This window comes from Myotis yumanensis, unplaced genomic scaffold, assembly GCF_028538775.1.
Source record: "Myotis yumanensis isolate MYYU_CA2020_CCGP unplaced genomic scaffold, mMyoYum1.0.hap1 SCAF_18, whole genome shotgun sequence".
Taxonomy (NCBI): domain Eukaryota; kingdom Metazoa; phylum Chordata; class Mammalia; order Chiroptera; family Vespertilionidae; genus Myotis; species Myotis yumanensis.
In genome coordinates, this window is record NW_027223769.1 from 39,074,606 (window position 1) to 39,100,948 (window position 26,343).

The following is a 26,343-nucleotide window of genomic DNA, read 5'->3' on the forward strand; positions in this document are numbered from 1 at the left end:
ACCTTTGAGGGCGGGCGGCAAGACGGGCCCTGGACAGCGCCTTGTCTGGGGAGGTTCCGTCCTGAGCCAGGCCAGGCTGCTGTGGTCGCTAAGTAACAGTCTGTTTGTTGTTCAATGTTTTTATTGATTTCAGAGAAGAAGGGAGAGGGCGGGAGAGAGAGAAACAGCCATGACGAGAGAGAATCATGGATCACCTGCCTCCTGCACGCCTCCCACTGGGGATGGAGCCCGCAACCCGACACGTGCCCTGCCCTGGAATCGAACCCTGACCTCCTGGTTCCTAGGTCGATGCTTAACCAAATCTCCTCGCTTTACTTCCCTTCTTAGCTCAGGATCCCACGGGCAGGGACCTGCGTACGCCTTGCGGGGGTGAGGGGGGTGGTTAGGGGTGGACGGGGGCGGGCAGTGGGGGGGGGGGGAGGGAGTCCTGAGTGTGGGCACGTGTCTGTAAGGAGAGTTAAGGAGGCCCAGAGGCCGTCCCTGATCCTGTGTGGGGGCCAAGAAGGGGCAGGACTGGAGAGGAGCCTCCTGGCCCGGCCTCCAGCTCCGAAGGACCCCAGGAGAGCCCCCTGACCCCCAGGCTCCAGGACACAGGGACCCGAGGCCATGGGGCCGAAGGGAGGACACGCCCGCCCGCCGCTCCGCAGCCTCTGGAAGCGCGCAGGTCTCCCGACCCCTGGCCGACCTGGACTTCGCTGCTGCACCTGGGTCATTGCCGCGCGCACAGCGCCGAGCTGACTCACGAGGGTGACTCATGGGTGCTCTGGTGCAGGTAGGTGCTGGGGAGGCCGCAGGGGAGGGCGCAGGGGTCCGTGCAGAGAGCTTTAGGCGCCTGCAGTCCACCCTGAGGAGGGTCCCTCAGTGCCATCCAACAAGCGGGCTTGCCTATTGGTTTTTGTTAGAAAAAAAAAAAAAAGAAGGAAAAAAAGAAGGAAGAAGGAAGGGAGGAAGGGAGGGAGGGAGGGAGGGAGGGAGGGAGGAGGAGGAAGGACAACGGTACAGAAATAAGAGGTGACGGGAGGCAGCGAGGTGTAAAGACGAGGACTTTGGACCCAGCCAGAGCTCAGTGTGAAGGCCGCTACGAGCTGCTACCCTCGGTGACCTCGGCCGGGCAAGTTACCTTTCCTGAACCTTCTTTCCTCGTCCATAAAGTGGGGGGACAATTGATGAAATGGGGAACTCCTGCTGGAGTCGCGAGGATCATGTGAGTTAATTAAGTGGCTGAGCCTGGCCCGTGTGGCTCCGTGGTTCAGCGTCAACCTAGGAACAGGAGGTCAGGGTTCGATTCCCGGTCAGGGCACAGGACCGGGTTGTGTGCTCCATCCCCAGTGTGGGGCGTGCAGGAGGCAGCCGGTCCATGATTCTCTCTCATTATTGATGTTTCTCTCTCTCTCCCTCTCCCTTCCTCTCTGAAATCAATACAAATATATTTATTAAAAAAGATAATAAAGTGGCCGACGTGGTAGATACACAGTTCACCTGGAGTGGCTTTGTGTTTGTCCTTTTTTAAATAAAACTATCGGTGAAGTGTTTCTAGGCGACGGCCTCACGTCACAGAAGGGGAGGCTGAGCGAAGGCGCTGACTTGCCTGAGCTCCCGTGGCCGGTGGCTGTGGCCGGGCGTCAGGGTCTCTCCCAGGTCCCTGGCCAGGGCCTGGCCCCTCCCGTGGGGCCCTGTGACCCAGCTTCGGTGGCAGGGAGGGAGGAATCTGAGATCCCGGCTGGGCGAGGAGGGGAGAAACCTGACCCAGCTGGGCCTGGTCCCCTCCCGCCCGGCTGCCTGGCCAATTAGTTTAATGGCCCCTTTGTGTGGCCCCAGCCGGGAGCAGGAGGGGACAGCCTTTATCTGCCTTTTCCTTTCACTACCTGGTTCCACAAAGGCGCATCCTCCTGTGGACCTAGAGGCCCTGGGTGCCGGGAAGTCGATGCCGGTCCATCCCCGTTGCCATGACAATGAGGTCCTGAAGGGCACCGGTTGCATCATGTCCTGCCCTGTTCTTTAATACCCAGAAAAAAAAGGGACCACTCAGATCTTATACTCTTTCCAAGAAAAGAAAGCAAGCCCTAACCCGTGTGGCTCAGTGGATAGAGCGTCGGCCTGCAAACTGAAGGGTCCGGGTTCGATTCCGGTCAAGGGCACGTACCTCGGTTGCAGGCTCCATCCCCTGGCCCTGGTTGGGGCGTGTGCAGGAGGCAACCAATCGATGTTTCTCTCTCTGTGTGTCTCCCTCTCCCTCTCACTCTCTCTAAAAATCAATGGAAATATATCCTTGGGTTAAATAACTAAATCAATATCCATTTTAAAAAAACAAAAACACAACACACACACACAAAACAAAAAGCCCGCCAACACTGGTTCCGGAAGCTGCTGAACGATTTGTTTGACAAGATGCCGACCTGCCCTGTCCTGGGCTTTAGCCTCTGGTCTCGGGGCCGACGCTCCGTACAAGGCTTTGGGTCCTGCTCACTCATCAGGGGGGCGAAGGACACCTGGAGGCCACTCTCACCCCCAACACACTCACACACTCACACACACTCACACACACTCACACACACTCACACTCACACACACTCACACTCACACACACACACACACACTCACACACACACACACTCTCACACACTCACACACACTCTCACACACACACACTCTCACACTCACACACACACACTCACACACACTCTCACACACACACTCACACTCACACACACTCACACACACACACACACACACTCTCACACTCACACACACTCTCACACACACACACTCTCACACTCACACACACACACTCTCACACACTCACACTCACACTCACACACACTCACACTCATACACTCACACACACACTCACACACACACTCACACACGCACACGGGACACCGTATCGGTGGCCGGCTCTGCCACCATGCCCCAGGGTAGGGGTCCGGGAGGCCTGCAGATTCTGGGGGGGTTTGCCACCTGGGAGAGTAGGACACGTCGGTTAGTGGTCTGTTCGCTTGCTTACACTTTGTAAGGACCGAGGCACAGGCCTGGGCCCTCCCTGTGTGCTCTGGGTCCGGCGCCACAGGGAGGCTGGCAGGCCTGTTGCTTCCTCTCTACCCAGAGCCTCAGGCCCAGTCCAACCGGCCTCCCCGCCGCCCGGCTTCCTGTCTCCGGATCCGCCAGGTGTCTGCAGTGATGGGCGCTGGCTTGTCTCATCGCCGCCGTCCATCACAGTGGAAGCTGGGCGAACAGGTCTGTCTTCTCCACGCGGTCCCCAGCCACGGAGGGAGGGGGCGCCTAATTGGTACCTGTCCGATGAGTGGACGTGGGCGGCAAAGGAGTGAGGTAGGAGAGGCCCGGCTGGCCCACGCGTGGCACTTTGCTGGGGAGTGTGGGAATGCCGCCGTGTAAGCCCCGCCCCCAGCCGCCCCACACGGGAGAATTGGGAGTCCCTGAGGCCTCTTTGGGGTTTTAATTTGTTGGGACGTGATTGGAAATGGGAAAACCCTAGTGGTTCCCGGCCAGGAGGCTCCTAGAGCCGCCTGTATTAGTTCCCTACTGATGTGCATCAAATCCCTTCTGATGCAGCAGCTTAAAACAACAAACAGAGGTTTTCAAGCCGCCCCCGCGGGCCGGGAGCGGGAAGGGGCTCAGGGGAGAGGGGTTCTGACTCAGTCTCTCCCCAGGTTGCCGTCCAGCTGTGGCCAGTGCTGTCCTCCAAGAGCGTGGCTGGGGCTGGAGGAGCCCCCCAAGACCACTCACGCACAAGGCAGGTTCCGGACACCACCCCGGTTCCTTACCGGCTGTGGACAGCAGGCCTTGGGGTGTGACATCATCCTGGCCCCCGGGCACTGACCCATGGCATGGAGACATTAGCTCCTGGGAAGTGCAGCAAACGGCCTGGTCAGCGTGGCTCAGGGGTTGAGTGTCGACCTAGGAACCAGGAGGTCACGGTTCAATCCCCGGTCAGAGCACAGGCCAGGGTTGTGGGATCGATTCCCAGTGTGGGGCCTGCAGGAGGCAGCCGGTCCATGATCCTCTCTCATCATTGATGGTTGTCTCTCTCCCTCTCCCTTCCTCTCTGAAATCAGTAAAAATATATATTAAAAAAGAAAGAAAGAAATTGTAGCAAATGGATGGGGTGTGGGGAGCGGCTGGGGAGGCGGAGGGCCACACCCGTGGGGTTGCCCTTGAGTCTGGGGTGGTCTGCGGGCGGCACGGGGGCCTGGGAGACCCGGGGCAGGAAGCAGGTCTGAGCAGAGAGCAGAGCAGGGCTTCCCGGCGCCAGGCTGAGCGGGGCGAGGATGGCGGTCACCGGCCCGGTTCTCCCCGGGCCCCAGGGAGCCGAGCTCCCAGAAGGGCCCCAGGATACCCATCGCGCCCCAGTTCCACCGCGTGAATGGGGCTCTCATGGGGCTGGCCGCTGGCCTGGATCACCGGCCCCATCTCGCAGGCTCGCACAGACGGCCTTTGTCCTTCCTCTGAGGGAGTCGCTGCCACTCCCCTGCCCCTCCAGCCCCTCCAGCCCGGGGAGGGCCATGGAAGCGCTTGGATGACCGGGTCTCACGGGCGGGCGAGGAGGATGAAGCTGGTGGCCCCATCACCTCGGTGGCCCCACGGGGCCTGCCCAGGAGGGATGTCAGGATGCCGGCCGGCGGGTGTCCGGTTCCCCGGCGCTGGCAGTAGGCAGCGATCTCGAAATGCTTGCGAAGTGCTTTGCAGAGCTCAGCTGTGACGAATCTCCGCTCTGAGTAAGAGGGAAAAAATAGACTCCCTGGCTCATCAGAGCTGCACGCCGTCGCGGAGGGCTTTTCTCAGGCTCCTTGGAGAGCTGCTCGTGTATTTGTTATTTCTCACGGGACAGAATTCCTGCAGAAACCCTTCGAGGGCCATGGGCCTGAGCTGACGCGAAGCCCGGGCCGGAGAGAAGGTGCGGGGCCCAGGCCGCCCTGGCCGCGCTCCCCTCCAGCCGGAGCCTGTGCCTCCCAGAGGCCCGGTCCTCTCCCAGCTTCTCCCCCAGAAAGCGCTCCCTTCGTCCGCTTCCATTGCCGCGTCCACAACTCAGGCTCAGGCGCTGAGCTCAGGGCACGCTGTTCTCTCAAGAAAGAGGAGCAGGTGCCGTTCAGTGACCCTCGGGAGCCTGCAAAGGGAAACGGGACAGAGTTCTGGGAACTGAACCGGCCGGCCTGGCTCAGGGGTTGAGCGTCGACCTAGGAACCAGGAGATCACGGTGCCATTCCCGGTCAGGGCACAGGCCCGGGTTGTGGGCTCCATCCCCAGGGTGAGGGGCGTGCAGGAGGCAGCCGATCCATGATTCTCTCATCATTGATGTTTCCATCTCTCTTTTCCTCTCCCTTCCTCTCTGAAATCAATAAAAATGTATTTTTTTAAAAAATATGGATCCATGGAGTGAGTGTTTTTGGGGGGTGGGGAGGGGACAAGGATTGTACAAACTGCATTTGAGATGACTTAGACCAGTGGTTCTCAACCTGGGCTGCACATTAGAATCAGCTGGGGATCTTTTTAAAATCCTGATTTCTGGGCCTCATTCCGGAGGTGATTCCCAGGTGATGCAGCCAAGGTTGAGAACCACCGACTTAGACGGACCCTGGGAAGTAAATGTTGTTACTATCACCGACCCCGACAGAACACTAGGCATTTAAAAAAAACTAAATGATTTTCTAGCTTCCGGCAAAGTCAGCCCGTGCCCCTTTCCTGAAGAAGGAGAGTGAATGTGCGGCCTCGGGGACTTTCTGCAACCAGGCCCAGCCTCCTTTTGGGGCGCACACGCTGCCTCTCTGCGTTCCTCTCCACCGCGTCCCGCAGAATTTGTTGGGGATGCTGCTGCGCACATCCACACATTCGCCGCCCGGACAGTGCTGCTGGCGCCAGGTGTGCCCCGACGAGGGAAGCTTCTTCTCCCTCCTGCTCGGGCAGGTCTGACCGGGAGGGGCCTGCTCTCCTTCCCAGGCTGATAGCATCTCCCGGAGGGAGGCGCCTCTCCGCCTTCCCGCCACCAAAGGCTCTGGGTCTGGCTGACAGCAGAGCTGAGCTCAGAAGCTGAATGACACACGGGGGCTCCTGGCCTAACGTGAGAGAAGACAGAAGTTGTTTCTTTCTTTCTTCTCTTATTTCATATCTTATTTTTAAATTTTACTTGTTTATTTAAATATACTTCTGATTTCAGAGAGGAGGGGAGAGGGAAAGAGAGAGAAACATCAATGATGAGAGAGAATCAGGGACCGGCTGCCTCCTGCATGCCCCCTACTGGGATTCGAGCTTACAACCCCTGGGCACGTGCCCTGACCAGGAATTGAACCATGACCTCCGGGTTCATAGGTCGATGCTCAACCACTGAGCCACACCGGCCGGGCTACTATCTTTTTATTGATGTCAGAGAGGAATGGCGAGAGGGAGAGTCATAGATCGGCTGCCTCGAGCCGAAACCTGCCTGGCCGCCGAGGGGTGCCCTTACCCAGTGGGCTGTTTTCCTTCATGTGCTTACAATTTATTTCTTTTTTTCTTTCTTAAAAAAATATACATATATTTTTTTATTGATTTCAGAGAGAAAGGGAGAGGGAGAGAGAGATACAACCATCAGTGATGAGAATCATGGATCGGCTGCCTCCTGCAGGCCCCACACTGGGGATGGAGCCCGCAACCGGGCCTGTGCCCTGTCCGGGAATCGAACCGTGACCTCCTGGTTCATGGGTTGATGCTCAACCCTGGAGCCACTCCGGCTGAGCCAAGTGTTTACAATGTGTAGCAGCCATGTTCGTGTCCCACCCATGCCTCTCAGCCATTCGTCCGCCCACCCATCCGTTCATTCAGGAGGAGTTAACTCAATCAGGTTGACCACCACCTAAATCTAGTGCACATTAACGGATATAAGATTAATGAGATAGTGTCGTATAAAACGAAGCAGGCGGAGGAGGGAGTAATTTACTCGGTTCCAGAGATGAACAGGCGCACACAACGCCCAGAAGTGAGAGAACTCCGGGCAGGAATCGCTAAGCGCCGGCTGGAGGGCCCCACTCCTTCCAGACCCGCCGGCGTGTGGCGCTCTGCCCTGAGCCCACTACAGCCTCCACGAAGCCACCAGAGCACCAGGCGACTCCCTGGCAGCAGTGGCCCAAACGAGACCCAGAGTCATGGAAACAACCTCCAAATGGCAGCTCTAAGGAGAACCCTCCTCCTTGGTTTCCCTCAGAGGCTCACCTCCTGGGTGGGCCCCCGTCCCCTGCCTCCGGTGCTGACTCTGCAAACATTGTTGGAGAAATGGTAAGGCCACCATTCCTGCGCCACCCTGAGGGCTCTGGGGGTCAGCCTATCGGGTAGTGGAGCTCGTGGCTGCAGAACACGAGGCTCTTCACTTCCCAGACGCCAGCAGACACTGTTTGGCTTTGCTAACGGTCCCCGAGGAGGAAGGCAGCGGCCCCCAAGAGCGAAGAGGTAGGTATTCGGGAGGGAGCAGTAGCAACAGTAGCAACGCGGCCAACGGCAGGAGCAACAGTGTCAGCGCAGCGGCCGCCCGTGGGCCGGGGTGGTGGGGAGACAGCTGCGCGCGGCCCGCGGAAGCCTTCCTGCTGGCGGGGCTGAGACGGCGGGGAGCCGGTCCCCTGGGTGGTCTCTTCTATGTAAAAAGCAACTCTTGTTTGTCCCCACGGAGGATACCGTTCCCACGGAGGGTTTCACGTGGCGCGCTCATCAGGGCTGGCAAGTGTCGGGCCCGGCGCCAGCGCGGGGCGCACGGCGGGTGTGGCCGTCCCCGAGGCGGGAGAGCCACTCCTTTCGGCGGCGAGAGGAGCAGCGGATCCCGGTGAGCGTCCAGGCGGGAGCACCGGGCTCGCTTCTCAGCCGCAACAAACTTTTGCAACGAGTCCCGCTTTCCGGGGGGAGAGCAGCTCGAACCCACGGGAGGGGCGTGGACCTGGCCTCCTCCGGGGCGGGGTGCCCGGCGGCCGCCAGAAGGGCAGCGGGCAGGGCCCCGGGAGGCGCTAAGCGAGCCCGGCCCCCGGGGTGGGAAACCAGGGTCCCGCGGCGGCCGTCGATCCTCGCATTTGCGGGGCGCGGGGCGCGGAGCACGAGCGCCCGCCGCCGCCGCCGGGGCCGCCCCGCACGGCCCGCGCCTGCGCACCCGCGCCCGCCCCTGCGCCTGCGCCGGAAGCCCCGCCCCCGGGCCGCGGGGCCGCGCCTCCATGGCGGCCGCCGCAGCGAGAGGTATTTAGCGGGAGCGCGCGGCGGCTCGAGGACGCGCGGGCGGCGGCGGCGGCGGCCAGGGGGGAGCCGGGCGGCCGTTGCGGGGCGCGCTCTCGAGCGGCGGCGGCGGCGGCGGCCCAGCGAGTCCGGCGGGTGTCGGCGCGGCGCGGAGGCGGGGGCTGCCCGCGGCGGCGGGTCGGCGGCGGCGACGGGGCGCGTGTAGCCGGGGCCCGGGTCCCAGGCGCGCCCTCCGCCCTCAGGTGAGTGCAGCCCGGCCTGGCGGGAGGAGCCGCGCGGGGCCCTCGGGGAGCAGGCCCGGCGGGCCCGGCCGTGGCGGCGGCGGGAGGGCGCGGCGGCCCCCGGTCGGCCCTTTGTCCGGGCCCCGCGGCCGCCGAGCGCCGCCCCCCGCCCCTCCCTCCGCCCGCCCGCCCGCCCGCCCCCGCGCCCCGGGCCCGCCGGCGGCGGTGGGGAGGGGGCCCGCGCGGCCGGGAGGGCGGGGAAGGGCCTGCTCGCCGCGGGTCGGCCCCGCGCGCCCGGGAGGCGGGCCCGGCGGGGGAGGCGGCCCGGCGCCGGCCTTTGTTGCGAAGGGTCCGGGTGCGCGGCCAACATGGCGGAGGTCAGCTGAGCGCGGCCGCCCGCCGCCCGCCCGCCCGGCCTGCATTGTGCGCGCGGAGGATGCGGCCGCCTCCCTCGTTTGTGGCGTCGGCGGGAGGTCGCGCCCGCCGCTCGCCGGGGAGGCTCCGGCTGCTGATCGTGCGCCTCGGTGTCCCCCTGCCGCGCGTCTCGGGTACTTTGGGGTCCCTCCCCGGCTCCCCCGGGTGGCGACTTGGGCAGGCGGGGTCCCTGGGCCGCGGGGCTGCGCGAGCGCCCCGTCCCCGCCCCTGGAGAGGTGCAGGGTCTGCGCCCCGGCGCCCGAGGTGTGCGCGCCGGGGAGACCCGGTCGCGAGCCGATGTGTCAAAGTCACCGCCGCCGCGAGCGCGGGTGTCGGACGGCGACGGGCTGCGCGGCCCGGGCGGTTGGACGCGGAGCAGCCTGGCCGCCTCCCGCGTGGCCCGGGTGGGAACCCTCCCGAGCACGGGATGGGGGCGCGCGCTCGGTGGTCGGAGCGCCCGCTGTGGCGCCCGCCCTGCCCCCCCGGTGGGTGACCTTGGGCGCGAGACGTAACCTTGCTCTGCCTCCTTCTCCTTCCCCGAGAAATGGGTCAGGGCGGCTCCTCCTCCCGGGACGGCGGGGCAGAGGGATGCGACGGGGCCGAGGGCTGGGAGCGGCGGCCCGGGGGGCGCGCAGGGCGCGCGCTGCGGGGCGGCTGATACTGTTGCTAAACGGGCGGCTCTCCTGCCGGCGGGGCCGTGGGAAGCGCGTGAGGTCACGTTGTAAGCGGTTAGTTCCTGGGTTTTCCTTTTGGTGCCTGTTGTTGTCGGACACGAAAACAAGAGGCCGAGAGGACCAGGGTGACAGGTGCTTGGAGACGGTGGGAGTTGAGGTTTCCCTGGGAAGCGGTGGGGACAGGGCCCCGCGCGCTGGGATGCAAGTCACATGGAGTGAAAGGCGGCCCCGGGGCGAGGTGTCCCCGGGGGCGAGGTGTCGGGTCGCCATCCCTTGGGGACGTTCCTGAAGAGCGGAGCCTGGGGACCCATGTCCGCGCCAGCAGGTTGCACCCGGGAGGCGAGGGCTCAATGGGGACGAGGGCGTTCGGTCAGCCGTGAGGACGACTCCGGGACGAGTAGATTCTGAGACTTAAAGTGGATTAAACAAAGGGTGCAGTTTGTTTTTGGTGGTGGTGTTGGCTCTGGAAATGAAAGATAAGACTTTTGTGACCTGGAATGGTGAGTTGCAACCCTGGAGTTTGCTTTGCCACATTTTTTCTTTATATTATAGACTTGGTCTGCGTGATGCGTCTTGGCGCCTTTCCAGCGCCTTTAGCAGCATTAATATTTTCAGCCGAAGTAAATTAATAGCCGTGGAACTTCTCAGGATAAGTATTCCACAGACTACAAATTCTGAAACAAGTTTATTTCAGTTTAGCTTCACATCGGTTGCCTCTAAGCTCTGGGAAATTCTTATAAAATTGCTGTAGAGCAATACTCTTTGCTCTCTGTCATTAAGAATATTGTAACCAGGCTAAAATTAATTGGAGTTACAAAGGGAATGTTTAGCTGTGGCAGCAATGACATAATTGAAGAATCGGCCTTTATTTTCCCTGTTTTGAAAGCAGGTCTTACATAAGGAGGGCAACGCAGTCAGTTTGGGAGCTTTGCAGAGTGACCGCTTCTATTTGAAAGCAGCTGATTGACTCAGTTTCTGAAGATGGGGTTTTCTTTCTGTCAGACTTTTACTACAATTACGGATTTTCTGTGCGCCCCTTGTGCAATGTTCTGGATGTTTCTGGTATAGACCTCACTACAAGCGTAATTACTATATGAACCCCCCCCCCCCCCGCCCCGCCCCGCCCCGCCCCGCCCCGCCCCGCCCCTCTCCTAACAACAACCAGACAACCTGGATGAATCTTCCTCTTCGAGACGCTTCGTGAACGTGTCCTTTCAGTGGCGATGTCTGCACCGCGCTGCGGGGACGTGGGTCCGGGGGTGTCGTCACGGGCCTCTGTGCAGAGGGCAGGGCTCTGCCTGCCGCTCCGACCGACTCCTGCCCGTGTGCCGGGGACACTCGGGGGCGCGTCGCTTGCTGAACTCGAGACTCACGTGTTCTCTGGCCTGTAGGTCATCCATCGTCTTTAAACGACTTCATTTCTAGGAGCAGTTTTCGAGGTGCAGCAGAAAAGAAGGGACTGATTCCCCTCACACAGCCGCCGGCTCGCAGCTCCTCCGCCAGAGGGCTGGCTTGTTACAGTTGTGACTGCACCCACACACGTTGTCACCCACGTCCGTGCCTGACATTCTGCTTCACTCACAATGTTGTATGTTAGGAGTTTGACACGTGTACGTATGATCCCACTTTTATGTATTAGGGCGCTTCTTCCGTCCGGTTATCTCAAACCTGGCATTGCCCCCCCCCCCCCACCCCCCCCTTACATTCAGCCCTTCTCTTCTGCCTTCCGCAGGGTCTGCGAGTTGGGTCTCTGTCTAAGCAGTGGCTCAGGGCTGTCAGGATGAGGCTCCAGGCCCTCAGGACAGGGAGGCTCAGCCCCTCGCTGGCTCTGGTTACTTCCTGCCATTTCCCCGGGTGTCGCAGGTGCCTGTGTGCGCCCTGCTCCTCTCTCCCCGCTCAGCTCTGTAACCTCAGCCTAGGCCCCTTAGTTCCTTCTGGACGCCCACCTTGACTCGGGTGCTCTCTCTCCGAGTGGCCCCCTGTAGTGTTCCCCTGGACTGGAGGTTTCTCTGTGCTCCCGCGCTCACCCCCAGTAGACGGCGGTCCCTGGGGGACCCTGTCTGTCCGGCAGACAGGGGGTGCTCAGGAGGTAGTGGTCGAATGGCTGATGCCTTCACACTGGATTCTTTTCGTTTCTGGAACATCCCTTCGCTCGAGATTGTCCTCGGTCTCTCCGTGTCCGCCTGTGCCCCTCGGGCGGGGAGTTGGCCTCTCTCCACGCCTTAGTGTCCACTGAGCAGTTCCACGTGTGGCCCCCGCCGTGTCCCCCGACAGTGGCTCCGAGGGTGAGCCCTGCTGGACTGGAAGGGCCCGTGGCTCTGTCGCTTCCCAGTTTGTGACTTTGAGCCCCTGGAAAGCAGGGACAGTGCCTGCTCTGCATCTAAAGGCTCAGTGCAAAGGAAGGGCTTAAGTAATTCTAAAACCACTTGAGTAAGTGACTCAGTTTCTCCAAATATTACCACGCGCCCTCTGTGAGGGACGTGAACAGGAGTGCGGTTGTGATGTGTACCCCCCAGCAGTCTGCTGAACAAAGGCGATGGCGGGAGCCCTGAGGAGCAGGCGGGCCCTGGCGGGAGGGGCCGGCGGGGAGGGCCGGGATGGCGGAAGAGCCAGCTGCTGGAGCCATGGAGGGGAGAGCCAGGCAGGGGCGAGGAAGGGAACTCCCCCCCCCTTGTGGCTTTGGAGCCCTGGCTGCTTGGAGAACTGGCCAGGGAGGCGTTGCCTGCGCCCTGGGGCGGGGGTGGCAGGAAGAGGAGAAAGTGGGTGGGCTCGACATGTGTTTTGGAGGCAGAATGAACGGGACTTGCTGATGGTTAGATGTGCGGTGAGGGAGGAAGGATGCAGTGGTTTCTGGCATGAGCACCTGTGGGTCATGGTGCTGTTTACCAAGACAGGAAAGGCTAGAAGGGGGTGGGACGGGGCAGAGACAAAAGCCTGAGGTTCTGATTCGTGGCGTTGATGCCTGAGAGCCGTCCGGCCTGGGTGAGGCCAGGGCAGCTGTGTGTGGCCACAGACGTGGATGGGAGACGGCGTGTCGGTGTCAGCGAGAGTGGAACGCACAGGAGAAAGGGGAGAGGTTGATGCCAGGGGAGGATGGAAAGGCTTGAGAAGGCGAGAGGACAGGGCTGTGCAGGTCCTCTTGCGCCCCCTCCTGCCGGGAGGAAGGGGTGGGAAGAGTGCCCGTGGCTCCTGCTGCGGCTCCTGCCGGGAGCACTTGTGGTTGGTGTCGCATCAGCTCCTCAGGTCACTCCAAGCCTGAGCCGGCCTTTCCACTCTTGGGAATGCAGAGGTTACCGACTGTTCCCATTTCTCAGACTAATCTTTATACAGCAGCTTCTCTATCGTCCCCTGGAAGGAAACAGCTAGAAACCACCCGGCTCCTGCCGCCCAGATAGCTGGCCCGGTCGTTTCTGGAGGCGGCTTCCTGCTCGCTCTCCCGGCTGCGCCTCCCCTGCATGTCCTGTCGGGAACTTGCTGCAGGAGGCCTCGCGCCGCACGCACGTGGGCCTGTTCTCCAGGTGAAGCTTACTTCATAAGCAGCGGCGTTGGCGTCCTGCTGCCGCTGTCACATCACAGGCTCCGGGGCCAGGGGCCAGCGGCGGGAGGTGGCCCTCGGAGGGCCTGGCTGGCCTGCTGCTGCAGCGTTTGTGGACGAGCAGGAGGTGGTAGCACAGCAGGATGGTTATTAGAGGGGCCAGGCATGCGGCTATGACTAATCAGAGAACTTCTTCCTCAGCCAGTTCATACAGGAGGCAGGTTCCCACATGAAATCCAGACTGACAGCCCATCTCCTGCATGTGGAAGGCAGAGCAATGGCCAGATGCTCTGAAATCGCTAAGACAACACTAAAGCTGAATCGCACCTGTTCTTGTTGAGGTGAAACGCTGCTGAAACTCCATCCGAGGGGCCGGAGGGATGTTCTCTAGGAAGCGGAGGTGGCCAGTGCTCCTGGGCGGTTGTGGCCTCTGCTTGCCTTGGCCCCTCTAGCGTGTCTTGGTGTATGTGGTTTGGTGAAATGTTAGGCTCTTTGTAAAGCCCGTGTAGGTAAGTGTTATTCCCAGTTGAGGAATCCCTTTGAGGGTCACTGCACTGGACATGAGTGACGGGGCTGCTGATCTTCGGCAAACACGGTGGTCGCTGTGCAGGCGGAAGGCACCCTCATGGTCACCGGCTTTGGAGGCCTCTGGGGTCTGGACCTGTGAGAGCCAGGTCCCCGCCTTCCTGAACCCAGACAAAGCCACCGAGCCGGAACGTCCCCGTTTCATAGTTGGGTGGGGGGGAGGGGGAGGGCGAACGCAGGTGTAGGCGACCCTAAGCACTAAGCGCTAAGCACTCTGCTGGCACTGCCCCAGGCGCTCGCTCGCGGAGAAGGCTGTCCCTGGACGGACTGGACGGCGGGCAGGAGGGTCTGTGCGGGGCCTTTGGGAGTTTGGGGAAAGAGGGAAACTTTTTGCTCAAGGAACCAGCACTCCCTTTGCTTGTTTTACTCCTTTGGGTTCTGCCTTGATTCTGCTTGGAAAGAGCGTCCCTGCCTAAAGCACCGAACGTCCTGCCTTAGGAGCCCGAGGCCGCCTGAACGCAGATGTTGGAAGCTAAGGCGCAGGCAGTAATGATTAATTTGTCCGCAGTCTACAAGTGTGTGCTGCTCCGCATGTTGTCGCTTTAAGTGAGAGAAGCTGAGCTGGTGAACACACTATTGATAGGGCGGCAGCCCTGGGAGCTGGGATCTGATGGGAAAGTGGGTGGTGCCGGGCCCTGCCCCAGGCCCCGCCCGGGGGTGGAGGCGCCGGCTGCTCTAATGACAGGCTCCTCCAGCGGAGCTGACGCAATGCCGGCCTCGGGCTCTGCGGGGCGAGGGCAAAGCTGAGAACAAAACAAGCTGCTGTTTAACAGGCCACTCAGGACGGCTTTCCGGGCGGGGGCTGCGTGGGAGTGTAACTCGGGGTGTGTGTTGGGGGGGGGGCTGCTCGCACTGCAGTGTTGGGGGGTGGGGTGGGGAGTATGGGCCGAGGCAGAAATGGAGAAGCGAGTTAGAATTGAGGAACCGCCCGGCGCGGGTCGGTGGTTCCTGGTGGAGCGGGTGCAGGGAGGGGCCGTCCTGTGCGGCCCAGGGTGAAGCCACGCGGACGGTGGCGCACGTGCCAACCTAAATCCAAGCGAGCGGGGTCCAGGGACTGAGCCCCACCGGGTGGGGTGCGCGGGGCAGAGCCGGAGTCGCCTGGGCCGGTGGGCGGGGCGCAGCCTACGGGCCTCCCCCCACCGCGCCCCACCCTCCCCGTGGCCCGCCCCGCAGAGCCTCTGGGGCCGCCCGCCGGCTCTCCCTCCCAATTCCTCCTCCTCCTCCTCCTCCTCCTCCTCCTCCTCCCCCTCCTCCCTTCCTCCCTCCTCCCTCCTCCCGGCTGGAGCCGGCTTCTCCAGCTGCGCGGGGCCTTCCCGGCTCCAAGGGCTCTTCCCCGGCCCCTCCAGCCGGAGCCTGCCTGCCCGTGGGTCTGGGGAGGGGACGCTGCCGGGGGCGCAGCGATGCCGCCCGTGTTTGGGGACGCTGCGAGTTCGAGCTGGGAGGTGCGGCCACTGCTGGGGGCCGCTCTGAGAGAGGAGCGGGTGCGGCGCAGGAACAGCTGCTCAGGGCGCTGCCACCGCCCCTGCCTCCGCCGGCCGCCGCCTGCTCACCTGTCTGCCGGCCGCTGGGACGAGGAGGAGGGAAGGAGGCCCAGCTTGGCCGTTAAGGACGCGGTTGCTGACACCGAGCCGGCCGTGGTGAGCGGGCCTGAGCGGAGGGGCGCCGCAGCACTCGGCTCACTAGCGCCCCCTTCGGTGCACCACGCCCTCCGCGGAGCGCCCGGCACTGGGGTCCGGGCTGCGGGAGGCCCTGGACCCGGCATTCCCGCCTCACTCTGACTGGTGTACATCGTGCCCAGTGTCTGGAATGACAATCGGCTCTATCGGCTCTGTCGGAACTGAACCTGAACTGCTGCACCGTTGGAGGCCGCGAAGTTCCGGTCCGCCCTGCGTCCTCACATCCCGGGGACCACACGCCCTGTGCGGACCCCGGTGTGACCGGCGGCTCAGCGGGCGATGTGACTTTCCCCCAAGGAACCACTGTCCAGTGACCCCGAGACTCACGTCGGCGAGCAGCGCCAGCGGCCGAGAAGCAGGCTCCTGGGCTCCTGGGCGATGCTGCCACCACTGCTCACGCGTGACCTCCGCGCGGGCCGCCGTGGGCACTGGAACCTCCTGGCACGCGCTCCTGCCCGCCTGGACCCTGGCGGATCCCGTGTCCTGACTCCACGTGGCGCCACGCGTGCTGGGATTCTGCTACACTTTTGTTTTCCTTGAACTTGAGGATATTTTCGTGACAGCGGGCTTGCTCTCTTTGGCGCCCTCAGCCCGGGTTAAGGTGTAGAACTGAGTAAGGTAGAGTACAGGTCACACTGGCAGCCAGCATCGTGTGTTTTCCCCTTTCCTTTTTTGTTAGCAGCCTTGTGTTTTCAAAGGTAAATTCTTTGCAACAGAATAACAATGATAATTGAGACATTAACTTGGAGGCATTAAATTTTAATGGTGTAGAAACATGGCTGATGGAGTTAATGGTCTGCGCGCTCAGGCCTCCTGAGAGTCTGCGCAGGTGGGTTCCTGGGGAAGGTGCCGCTTTATCGTCCGCTTGCCCGAGTGTCGGTCACTGCTGGTCACTTCTCCCGGGGACAGTTCTGTCTCAGGGCTTGGTGTGATGGGCGTTTCAGCAGCAGCGGTGAGCCGAGGGCTCGGGAACTCCTCACCTGTGGAACCCCCCCCCCCCCCCTTTCATCTTTCCTCTTGGACTTCAGCAACTTTGCAGTTTCTCAGTTGCTTGGGGTCCAGGTTGTGTTTCAGCCTTCCCTCCACCAGGGCAGCCAAGGGTGGATGTCACTTTCTTTTAGTAAGAAAGGGGATTCTATTGTGTTCTGGAACTTTTTAAAGAGATTTCATCCAGCGTATAACTCCTAATAATCAAAATGCATATTTTATGCAGTTACGTTTTCTTAACCATTTGTTTCTCTTGTTCTGCTCACAGTAAAATTTGCATGAGCCCTGGCTGGCTTGGCTCAGTGGAGAGAGCATCGACCTGCGGACTGAAAGGTCTCAGGTTCGATTCCAGTCAAGGGCACGTGCCTGGGTGGGGGGCTCGATCCCTAGTAGGGGCCTGCAGGGGGCAGCCGATCAATGAGTCTCTCTTGTTATTGATGTTTCTCTCCCCCTCTGAAATCAATAAAAATATCTTAAATTTTTTTTGCATGAACCACATGGCTTTATGAAACAAGTTACGATGACCACTTTTCTCCTTCCTCCTCTTACTTTTCCCTATGTTTCCGTTACAGAAATGAGCCGCCAGACTGCGACAGCGCTACCTACTGGGACCTCCAAGTGCACACCGTCCCAGAGGGTGCCCGCCCTCACGGGCACCACCGCGTCCAACAATGACTTGGCCAGTCTCTTTGAGTGTCCTGTCTGCTTTGACTATGTGTTGCCACCCATTCTTCAGTGTCAGAGCGGCCATCTTGTCTGTAGCAACTGTCGCCCAAAGCTCACGTGTTGTCCAACCTGCCGGGGCCCCTTGGGATCCATTCGCAACTTGGCGATGGAGAAAGTGGCCAATTCAGTACTTTTCCCTTGTAAATATGCCTCTTCCGGGTGTGAAATCACTCTGCCCCACACAGAAAAAGCAGACCACGAAGAGCTCTGTGAGTTCCGGCCTTACTCCTGCCCGTGCCCCGGCGCGTCCTGTAAGTGGCAGGGCTCCCTGGATGCCGTGATGCCCCACCTGATGCACCAGCACAAGTCCATCACCACCCTGCAGGGCGAGGACATCGTGTTCCTCGCCACGGACATCAACCTCCCTGGGGCGGTGGACTGGGTGATGATGCAGTCCTGCTTCGGCTTCCACTTCATGCTGGTCTTGGAGAAGCAGGAGAAGTATGACGGGCACCAGCAGTTCTTTGCAATTGTACAGCTGATAGGAACGCGCAAGCAGGCGGAAAATTTTGCTTATCGACTCGAGCTGAACGGTCACAGGCGGCGATTGACTTGGGAAGCTACGCCCCGATCGATTCATGAGGGGATTGCAACAGCCATTATGAATAGCGACTGTCTAGTCTTTGACACCAGCATCGCACAGCTTTTTGCAGAAAATGGCAATCTAGGCATCAATGTCACTATTTCCATGTGTTGAAGTGGCGATCAAACGTTTTCTGGCCAGTGTTGAAAACCATTGCATTCAGCTTCACAGAGAATAGGCCCTCTGCCTGCTCCCCCGAGACTTTTGGTAGGGGAGCTAGTCACATGAAGGTAAATAAATGGAAAGGCTGTTAAATACAGGAAACGGTTGCATGTAGTAACACTAATATATTTAAGTCAACAGTAAACCACTGAAAAAATATATATATACACCCAAGATGGGCATCTTTTGTATTAAGAAAGGAAGCATTGTAAAATAATTCTGAATTTGTGTTTGTTGTAGATTGAGTGTACTGTTGAGAAATACTGGGTTTTTGTTTCTGCGTGTGAGAGAGTGTGGGTGCGTGTGCGTGTGCTTGGGTTTTTTTTCCTTTAACTGACAAGCCATGTTGAGTGGTCTCGGGCCACTGCTTCCCCTCTTTTGAGTCAATACATAGTGCTGCTGTGTGTGTATATATTTTTTGTGTGTATTTGCTAATTTTTATTAATTTTAGTTTTTCATTAAATAAATTTGACTTTCTTTTCTGTAATTGAAGCTTTTCCCATCTTTTTTTGTACCTTTTTAAAGTTAGTGGTTTTTTATGCATAATTGTTTATGGTAAAGTTTATACATGTGTGTTCCATACATGTTTTTTCTCCCCATTAATCAGTTCATTAGAAATACTTTAAATTCAGCTTCTTGTGAAGACACGAGTTCCAGAAAGGAGAGGTAACATCGGAAGAAATATCAGAAGCTACTTAAAACAGCTAGAAGATGGTCGGTCGGTCTTTTTCTCTCTTTTTTCCAGTTGAGTCACACCTTCAAACTTATTCTTTAAAAGGTAGTAGGATATACTGATATTTAAAAATATATTAAAAAAAATCCCCCCCCCCCCCCCATATCTTGGACAAATCACATATGTTTAAAATTTGTTCTCATATTTATTGGTTTTGCAAAAGAAAGCATCATCTCACAGTATTTGTAATTAAAAGCAAAGCATTTGTTTAAAAAAAGGCAGTTTGCAAAAAAATGTTTTTGGTCTTTTATAATTCTCATTAAAAGAATATCTGGCAAATTGAAAACTCTTTGTGTTGCTTTAGCTCTAAGTTTGATTAAAATCCAAAGCTGTTTTCCTGTCCGATTCTGTGCTTTACAGCAGAGAGCAGTGTGCAGTTTTGAAATGCAAGAGTTTTATTGTCAAGTACAGCGCAGCACAGGCCCCGGCACAGGCACAGCAAGCCCCAGGTCCCGACTCGTCCTCCCGGAGCACTGGGACTCGCCAGCAGGGCCGGGCACGTCTGTAACTCGCAGACCCCGTTCTCATCCAAGAAACTGCGCAGCGCCTGACATACCTGTGCTTCAGTCTGGAAGAGCGCTCCGGAGGGGGGCGCGGGGTTGTCCATCGCGTCCTCAGTCTCCACAGCCACACTGGCGTGGCAGGAAGGTGGGCGCTGGGTAAGGAAAGCTATGACCCTGGAAGCCCCGGCCCGACCTGCTGTCCAAACCCTGGGTGAGTCGGGACGAGAGAAGCGGAGAGCCCGCAGACGGGGACGGACAAGGGGAGGCGGCGGGGCCCGGGCCTCTCGGGGTCAGGATAACGAGCGTGGGGACCAGCCCGGAAAGGTTGGCGGCCTCCCCCTGGGGACTGGACTTTGTAAGGGGACAGGCGATCGGGGCCGGCCTGTTTCTGACTGACGTGTGTGACCCGGGGCCGCTCTGCCTGCGTGATGTTGCGTGTGCTGGGACGTGTGGGCCTCCTCACGCGGTACTTAACCTGAAACTTCATTTCCACAAAGACTCACCGGCTGTGTTTTCAGCTTTGCCCACTGCCCCTCCTGCATCGACGGGGATCTGAGGTCATGGTCTCTACCAGTTGTCTTGACCTTGCCTGGGCGTCTGAGTCACCCGAGGCTCGTGGAACAGATCTGAGTGTGGGTGGGAGTCTCTGGTGGGGGAGTCTGGGGCCACAATGGGAACCGTGTGCCGCCTTCCCAGGGACAGAGACGACGACCGAAGACAGGAGTCAAAGCTATCTGTTTATTAAAATCTCTAGCCCGCGCGGCCCAGCGGTGAGGCTCGCGCCTGCTGATCAGCTCACAGGGGAAGGCGTCTTGCTTACCCGCTGGTGTGAGCAGCCAGCCCGGCGGCCTCGGGCTTCAGGACGGCGCCTGAGCCGCGCTCCGAGCCTACAGTTTGCTGTTTAAGAGGCCGGGCCTGGCCTTGACCGAGAAGCCCCCGTCGAAAGCGGCGTTGAGGACCTCGTCCAGGCAGCTCGCCGTGACAAAGCTCAGGTCGCGGCGCACGTTGCCCGGGATCTCTTCCAGGTCCTTCTCGTTCCTCTGCGGGAGGATGACCCGCTTCAGGCCCGCTCTGTGCGCCGCCAGCACTTTGTCCTTGATGCCGCCCACCTGCGGGGAAGGGCAGGCGGCGTGACCTCGGGCCCAGCACCCCCGCTTTCCCACAGCCAGGTCACCGCCCGTCCGGCACAGGAGCGGGAGAGCCCTGAGGAGGTGAGTGAGTAGTGAATTCTCTTCGCTCTAGTCCAGCCTTTCGCGGGGGAAGGGGCCGGCTTTCCGTCCCTGTTCCTGCCTGTTGTCAGGGTCTACACTTCAGTCCCTGCAGTCACGGCGCCTGCGGGCCCATGGGGCTGATTCGGAAAAAGTGATCGTAGACCTGACACCCGCCCGCAGAGCTCAGCTGTGCGCCAGGATGGCACCGCTGCACAGGTCAGAGCAGGACCGCTGGGCCACCCTGGGAGGACACAGGTCCCCACGGCCTCGGCTCCGTGGTTAAAAGATGTCCACAAAAACCCCCACACACACAGACATGGAGGCTAAGCAATGCGATCAAGGAAGAAAAGACACCATGACACCACAACCCACAATCTATGGGGCACAGTGAAAGCAGCCCTAAGAGGGAAATTCATAGCATTACAGGTCTGTGAGAAAAAAGAAAGATCTCAATCTAACTTTACAAGTAAAGGAATTGAAAAAGAACAACAAACAAAGCCCAAAGTGAGTAAAAGAAAGGAAACAAAGAGCGAAAGCAAACAAAATGGAGTAAAAAAGAAAAACCAACACAAAAGACCCATGAAACCAACAGCTGGTTCTCTGAAAAGATAGACAAGGGAAACCTTCAACCAGATCATCAGGGAAGGGCCCACATGAAGCCAGAGGTGAAAGAAGTAACAACGGACACCAAAGAAATACAAAGGGTTGTACAAGGAAACATTATGAACTATAGGCCAATAAATCGGACAGTCTGGACCACATGGATCAATTCCTAGAAACATACAATCCTCCAAAACTGAATCAGAGAATTGAAACAGACCAGTTACAACTAGTGAAACGGACGCAGTCATTAAAAGCTCCCGACAAACAAAAGCCTGGACCAGGTGGCTCACAGGTGAGTTTTACCAAACTTTCAAAGAAGAACTGGCACCTGTCCTCACACTCCCAAAATATGCCAGAGGAGGGCAGCCTCCCAGTTCACTTCACCAGGCCAGCGGCACCCTAATTCCAAAACAAGGCGAAGACACTGCACGTGCACCAGACGAAGGACAGAAATCACAGGATCATCAACAGGTGCAGGGAAACCATTTGATAAAACCCAGCACACATTTACGATAAAAACCAACACGCAGCAAAGTGGGAATAGAAGGAACATACCTCAGTGGGACCGCCTCACGCTAAAGCCCCTGTACAGCAAAGGAGACCATCCAGCAACAAAAAGACAAACCACTGGATGGAGAACACATTTGCCAGCGACACATCTGATAAGGGGTTAACAGCCAAAATTTATTTTAAAAACTTACTCAACACCAAAAAAAAAAAAAAATCCAATTTAAAAAATGGGCAAAGGACTTCTCCAAAGAGGATATACCGATGGCCAACAGACACATGAAAGGTGCTCAACAGCGTTATCATTAGAGAGATGCAAATCACCCGATGACCACAGTGAGGTACCACACCTCACACCTGTCAGTGGCGATCATCAGTAAAGCAACAGACAGCAAGTGCTGGGAGGATGTGGAGACGGGGACCCTCGTGCACCTTTGGTGGGAATGCTGGTTGGTGCAGCTGTTGTGGAAAGCAGGATACAACACCAATAATGAACGATCGGAAAGGGAAACTAAGAAAATAACCCCATTTACATGCTTAAAAACCCACAAAAAAACCTAGGTACAATTAAAAAAGATCTATATATGTATTTATTGATTTCAGAGAGAAACATCAATGATGAGAGAGAATCACTGATTGGCTGCCTCCTGAACGCCCCCTCCTGGGGATCGAGCCTACACCCCTGGCATGTGCCCTTGACCGGAATCAAACCTGGGACCCTTTCAGTCCCCAGGCCAACGTTCTATCCACTGAGCCAAACCAGCTAGGGCACCAAGGTATAAATTTAACCAAGGATGTAAAAGACTTGTACTTGCAAAATATGACACTGAACAAAGAAACTGAAGATACAAGTGGAAGTATATACTATGTTCATGGACAGGAAGAATTAACATCATTAAAATGTCCCACTACCCAAGCAATCTATAGATTCAAAGCAATTCCTATCAAGACAGCTCTGGCATATTTCACAGAACTAGAGCAAATATTTCAAAAATGTACGTGGAACCACGAAAAACCCTGAATAGCCACAGCAACCCTGAGAAAGAAGAACAAAGTTGGAGGAATCCTGCTCCCTGATCTCAAACTATACTGCCAGGCCATGGCCATCCAACCGCCTGGTGCTGGCTCTGATCAGCCACCCACTGCAGCCTCCTCCAGGGTTTTCTGTGGCCCTGACTCAGCGTGTGAGCCGCCGACTCCCCGTGTGCAGGAGTGACGTGTCATGGCTGCCGGGAGGCCTGTGCACAAAGCTCGCTGTGAGTCCTTCCCCTTGGGGTCTGAAGGCGCCGCACCGGGATGGGACGCTTTCCTGCCGGGGAGCCTCCCGAGCTGAGGAGAGTCCCAGTCCCTTTCTCTGAGCAGAACCCCTGGGAGTCAGAGGTCGGGTCGGCCCGACCGTTTCCGTGTTATTTTTCCTGAGTGGCCGGCCAGTTCGAAAGCCCTAGTTTTAAATCCGAGCGCTGTCTCGGCTTCGCCCTGGAGTCCCGTCTGGCTGTAGCCCATCCAGCCTCAGCACTGCTGCCTGGCTGGCCTCCTGTGACAGTGGACACTGGGCGCATGGGAGCCGCTGTGCCTCTGCTGGGCGTGCAGGGGAGCCCTGGCCCTGCCAGCAGGCGCTGGGGAGGCCGCTGGGCCACAGACCTCAGTGCCCTGGGTTTCCTTCTGGCTCCTTCCTGCGCTCCGGGGCCAGCGCTTCCCCCAGATGGGACGCCGTCCCCCCTGTCAGGACGCCCCCAGCCTCCAGGCGCTGGCTGAGCTACCAGCGTGGGCCCCGCTCACTGCTGAGGGTCAGATGTGCTCCCTGATTCCTCCTCAGTCCTCCACCTCTGCACCTGGGAGCTGAGACTGGGTCCTGAAGCCCGTGCTCCTCTGCATTTGGGCGCAGCTGGCATTACCGTCATCGTCACCTTAGCTCTGGGCGGCAAGGACGAGACCAGCCTCCTGAGTGCACCCCTCGGGCGTGGCGGCATAATCGGGCCCAGCATCTGACTTCTGGTGACTTAACCAGCTGGGGCACCGGGAGCATCGGTAACGCTGTGATCTTACTGGGCAACCCTGTGACCTGGTCCCCATCACCTCCTACAGGAACATCCTCTTTACTCCTCATTTGCTATGAACCTGGCAGATTCTGCTGTAGACGGTAACAGGCAGCTAATGACTCACAACCCGCATACTCCCAAGGGTCTGTACTTTATTGTTTCCTTAAAGCTTTTAAAAGAAAATGTTTCTATTTTTTCAGAGAGGAAGGGAGAGGGGGAGAGAGAAACATCAAAGATGAGAGAATCATGGATCTGCTGCCTCCTGCACACCCCACACTGGGGATCAAGCCTGCAACCCGGGCCTGTGCCCTGACCGGGAATCGAACCGTGACCTCCTGGTTCATAGGTCAATGCTTAACCACTGAGCCACACCAGCCTGGCTTTTCAGTGCTTTTATGAGTAGTTTAAGCTACAGGCCCAGAATGTGTGGAAGTTTTTGGATTTAGCAGTGAGGCCTCACTGCCGCTCCCAGGTGTCATGCTCACTCATCTCCATGTCCACCAGCTCCGCCCGACGCTCTGGGGGAGGGCCGAGGTTCCTAGGAGGCCCAGAGGCGAGAACCGGCTGAGAGTGTCACACCAGCCCCACCCCACCTCCCGCCCGTGCCGTGCAGTGAACAAAGCCCCAGATCTCCAGCTAAACAGCCCCTATCACCGACGGCCACACTGACGTGCCCTTAGCAAGTCCTCATTCTTAGAAGAAAAAACATGGGACAACTGCTTTGGAATTTGATGAAATTTAAAAATATGAATGACAGCCGTAAGCATTTTCTATGTATTTAAAACTAAGGTGTTCATCGGAAGAAGGCAAACCGCTTTTAAATTTAAACTACGATTACTTAAAACTGCCAAGTCACCCATGGGAGGGCGCCCTCAGACTCACCGGCAGCACCAGGCCCCGCAGCGTGATCTCGCCCGTCATGGCCACGTCGGAGCGCACCAGCCGCCCGCTGAACAGCGAGGCCAGGCAGGTCACGATGGTGACCCCTGCCGACGGCCCGTCCTTGGTGACGGCTCCAGCCGGGAAGTGCAGGTGGATGTCTGTGTTGTCGAGAAGATCGAAACTTCCAGAAGCTTACAAAGAAAGAAGGATGTTAATGCAGGAACTTACACCTGTTTGCTTTTTCTCCTAAAAAAGGAAGTCAAAAGTGATAAAAAAAAAAAAAAAACCCAAAAAACAAAACAAAATGCTCTGGGGAAAGGACTCCTTCACGATGCTAACGGCGGTGCGTTGCGTCCGAGGGCGTCCGAGCCCTGTGGCTCTGCCCCCCGTGGGGGAGGCCGGCACAGCCTGCTCTGCTCCTGGGTCAGGCGCTCGCGGGTGAGCCTGAAGGGGTACCAAGAACGCCCACGGGCTCCACGTCAGAGGCCCGGCAGCGAGGCGCGGCTGACCACTGCTCGTCTCCGCTCATCACGACCCCAGAGCCTCCGGCCGCTCTGCAGGCTCGGCTCGCTGTGCCCAGCCCGCACCCCACCACTCACCGTTGGTCAGGTGGTACTTCTTGGCGTTGCTGCGGAGCCAGCTGATGGCGAGGTGGGCGGACTCCTTCATGACGTCCCCCAGCTGGCCCGTCAGCGTCAGCTGCCCTTCGCCGTCCATCCGGCTGGCCTCCACGAACATGATCTCCCCGCCTAAGGGCGTCCACGCCAGGCCGATGGCCACCCCCGGCTGACTCAGGCGCTCAGACACCTGCGGGGGGGGGGGGGGGGGGCGGGGCATAGGTGACGAGCGAGTGTGCAGGCCACGGACCGCACCTCCAGGGCCGGCGCCCACAGGACGGGCGTCACGCTCACAGCCTGTGCGTGGTTTCCTGCCGGGACACGGAGCCTTGTACCTAACAGTGTCTGAGGACGTGGAGCCAGGAGCACATCTCACACACCCGTCTCCCAGGAACCAGCCGGTCTTGGCTGTCGGCCACCTTGTCAGCCTGTGTCTGTAACACCCCGATCCCAGCACTCGCCGCCACGGCTGTTTCAGGAAGCGGGAGCCTCCTCGAACCCACACCAAGGGAGTGGGCCTCCCTGCCAAGTCCCGGCTCCTCCTCTTGGCTGTTACCGCCGCAGATCCCGAACTCCAGGCCCCTCCCCGGGCGCTGGGAGGCCTCCCTGCCACTGCAAACTCCACGTGCCACGCCCGAGATCGTGGGCCTCGCTGACCGCCATTAGGCAAACGTGTCCCAGCTACAAAGCCCAGGGTGTGGGGGGAATCCCGCTGACCCGGCCCTTCTGGGCATCTCCCACCCACAGAGGCCACCGGGTCAGCGCGCTGAGCACCGCCCCCCCCCCCCCCCCCCCGCCCAGCGCATCAGGAAACAAGGTCGCTTTCTCAGGAGCAGCGGGCTGTGGGCTGAGCTGGGTAGAGGCTGGGCGCTGCCGCTGACTCCTTCCTGGGGCTCAGGGGGTGCAATCCTGATTGTAAACGTGATTCTGGAGAATCACAGGGCAGCACGGAGGCTCCTGGCTCCGCCCCACAGGGAAGAGCGGAGTAAGTGTGGGGGGGGTGGCGGAGGGCATCACCAGGGAGGCGCTCACCTCCATCTCGTACATCGGGGGCCCGAGGATGTCCTTGAGGGCGTGGAGGTCGATCAGAATCGGCATCTCGGGCGGGAGGGCCAGGCCGGCGGCGCCACTGTCACCGATGGGCTGGGGCTCCGTGTCCTCCGCGTGCTCTCTGCCGCCTGCGAGAGGCAGCTGCTCAGAAACCCTGGCGCTCGCAGGCTGGAGGACGCGCCCAGTGGACGGCAGAGCCCGGCACCCACGGGCCAGCCCTCGAGCTGATGAGGCTCGGAGTCCACTGAGTGTCCGGGACTCGGGCAGAGGGGGGGTCTCTCAGGAGCCCCCAAGCGGGACACTGTTGTCTGTCTCCCCATTAACGTGTGTGCACGGGGGCAGCCACCCTGTCTGTCTTTTTTATTATTTAAATATATTTTATTGATTTCAGAGAGGAAGGGAGAGGGAGGGAGAGAAACATCCGTGATGAGAGAGA

General features: G+C 59.0%; 2 protein-coding genes and 1 long non-coding RNA gene across 6 annotated transcripts in view; 2 read left to right on the forward strand and 1 right to left on the reverse strand.

Moving 5' to 3' along the window:
• The first annotated feature begins 443 nt into the window (after positions 1 to 443).
• Positions 444 to 4,067, forward strand: LOC138996720 (uncharacterized). 2 transcript variants are annotated; one of them, XR_011468848.1, is made up of 3 exons: positions 444 to 772; positions 3,104 to 3,234; positions 3,669 to 4,067. It is a non-coding gene; the product is annotated as an uncharacterized lncRNA (long non-coding RNA). The 2 variants fall into 2 exon arrangements; XR_011468849.1 differs by lacking the exon at positions 444 to 772 and adding an exon at positions 1,006 to 1,204.
• Positions 4,068 to 8,333: 4,266 nt separating this feature from the next.
• On the forward strand, positions 8,334 to 18,781 carry SIAH1 (siah E3 ubiquitin protein ligase 1). 3 transcript variants are annotated; one of them, XM_070398196.1, is made up of 2 exons: positions 8,334 to 8,441; positions 16,864 to 18,781. In XM_070398196.1, the coding sequence occupies exon 2, from the start codon at positions 16,866 to 16,868 to the stop codon at positions 17,712 to 17,714; it is 849 nt and encodes a 282-aa protein (XP_070254297.1). In that variant the 5' UTR covers positions 8,334 to 8,441; positions 16,864 to 16,865; the 3' UTR covers positions 17,715 to 18,781. The 3 variants fall into 3 exon arrangements, with proteins under 3 accessions (XP_070254297.1, XP_070254298.1, XP_070254299.1); XM_070398197.1 differs by lacking the exon at positions 8,334 to 8,441 and adding an exon at positions 14,923 to 15,922; XM_070398198.1 differs by lacking the exon at positions 8,334 to 8,441 and adding an exon at positions 16,282 to 16,631.
• Positions 18,782 to 19,722: 941 nt separating this feature from the next.
• Positions 19,723 to 26,343, reverse strand: part of LONP2 (lon peptidase 2, peroxisomal) — a 33,514-nt gene continuing 26,893 nt past the window's right edge. The window contains exons 12-15 of the mRNA XM_070398195.1: positions 25,890 to 26,035; positions 24,840 to 25,047; positions 24,241 to 24,431; positions 19,723 to 20,107 (exon numbers count right to left, since the gene is read on the reverse strand). Of these exons, the coding sequence (XP_070254296.1) occupies positions 19,886 to 20,107; positions 24,241 to 24,431; positions 24,840 to 25,047; positions 25,890 to 26,035 (767 nt within the window). The 3' untranslated portion in view covers positions 19,723 to 19,885. The remainder of the gene's footprint in view (positions 20,108 to 24,240; positions 24,432 to 24,839; positions 25,048 to 25,889; positions 26,036 to 26,343) is intronic.

Coding starts and splice junctions, on each gene's coding strand:
- SIAH1 (XM_070398196.1), top strand. CDS start 16,866: ATGAGCCGCCAGACTGCGACAGCGCTACCTACTGGGACCTCCAAGTGC.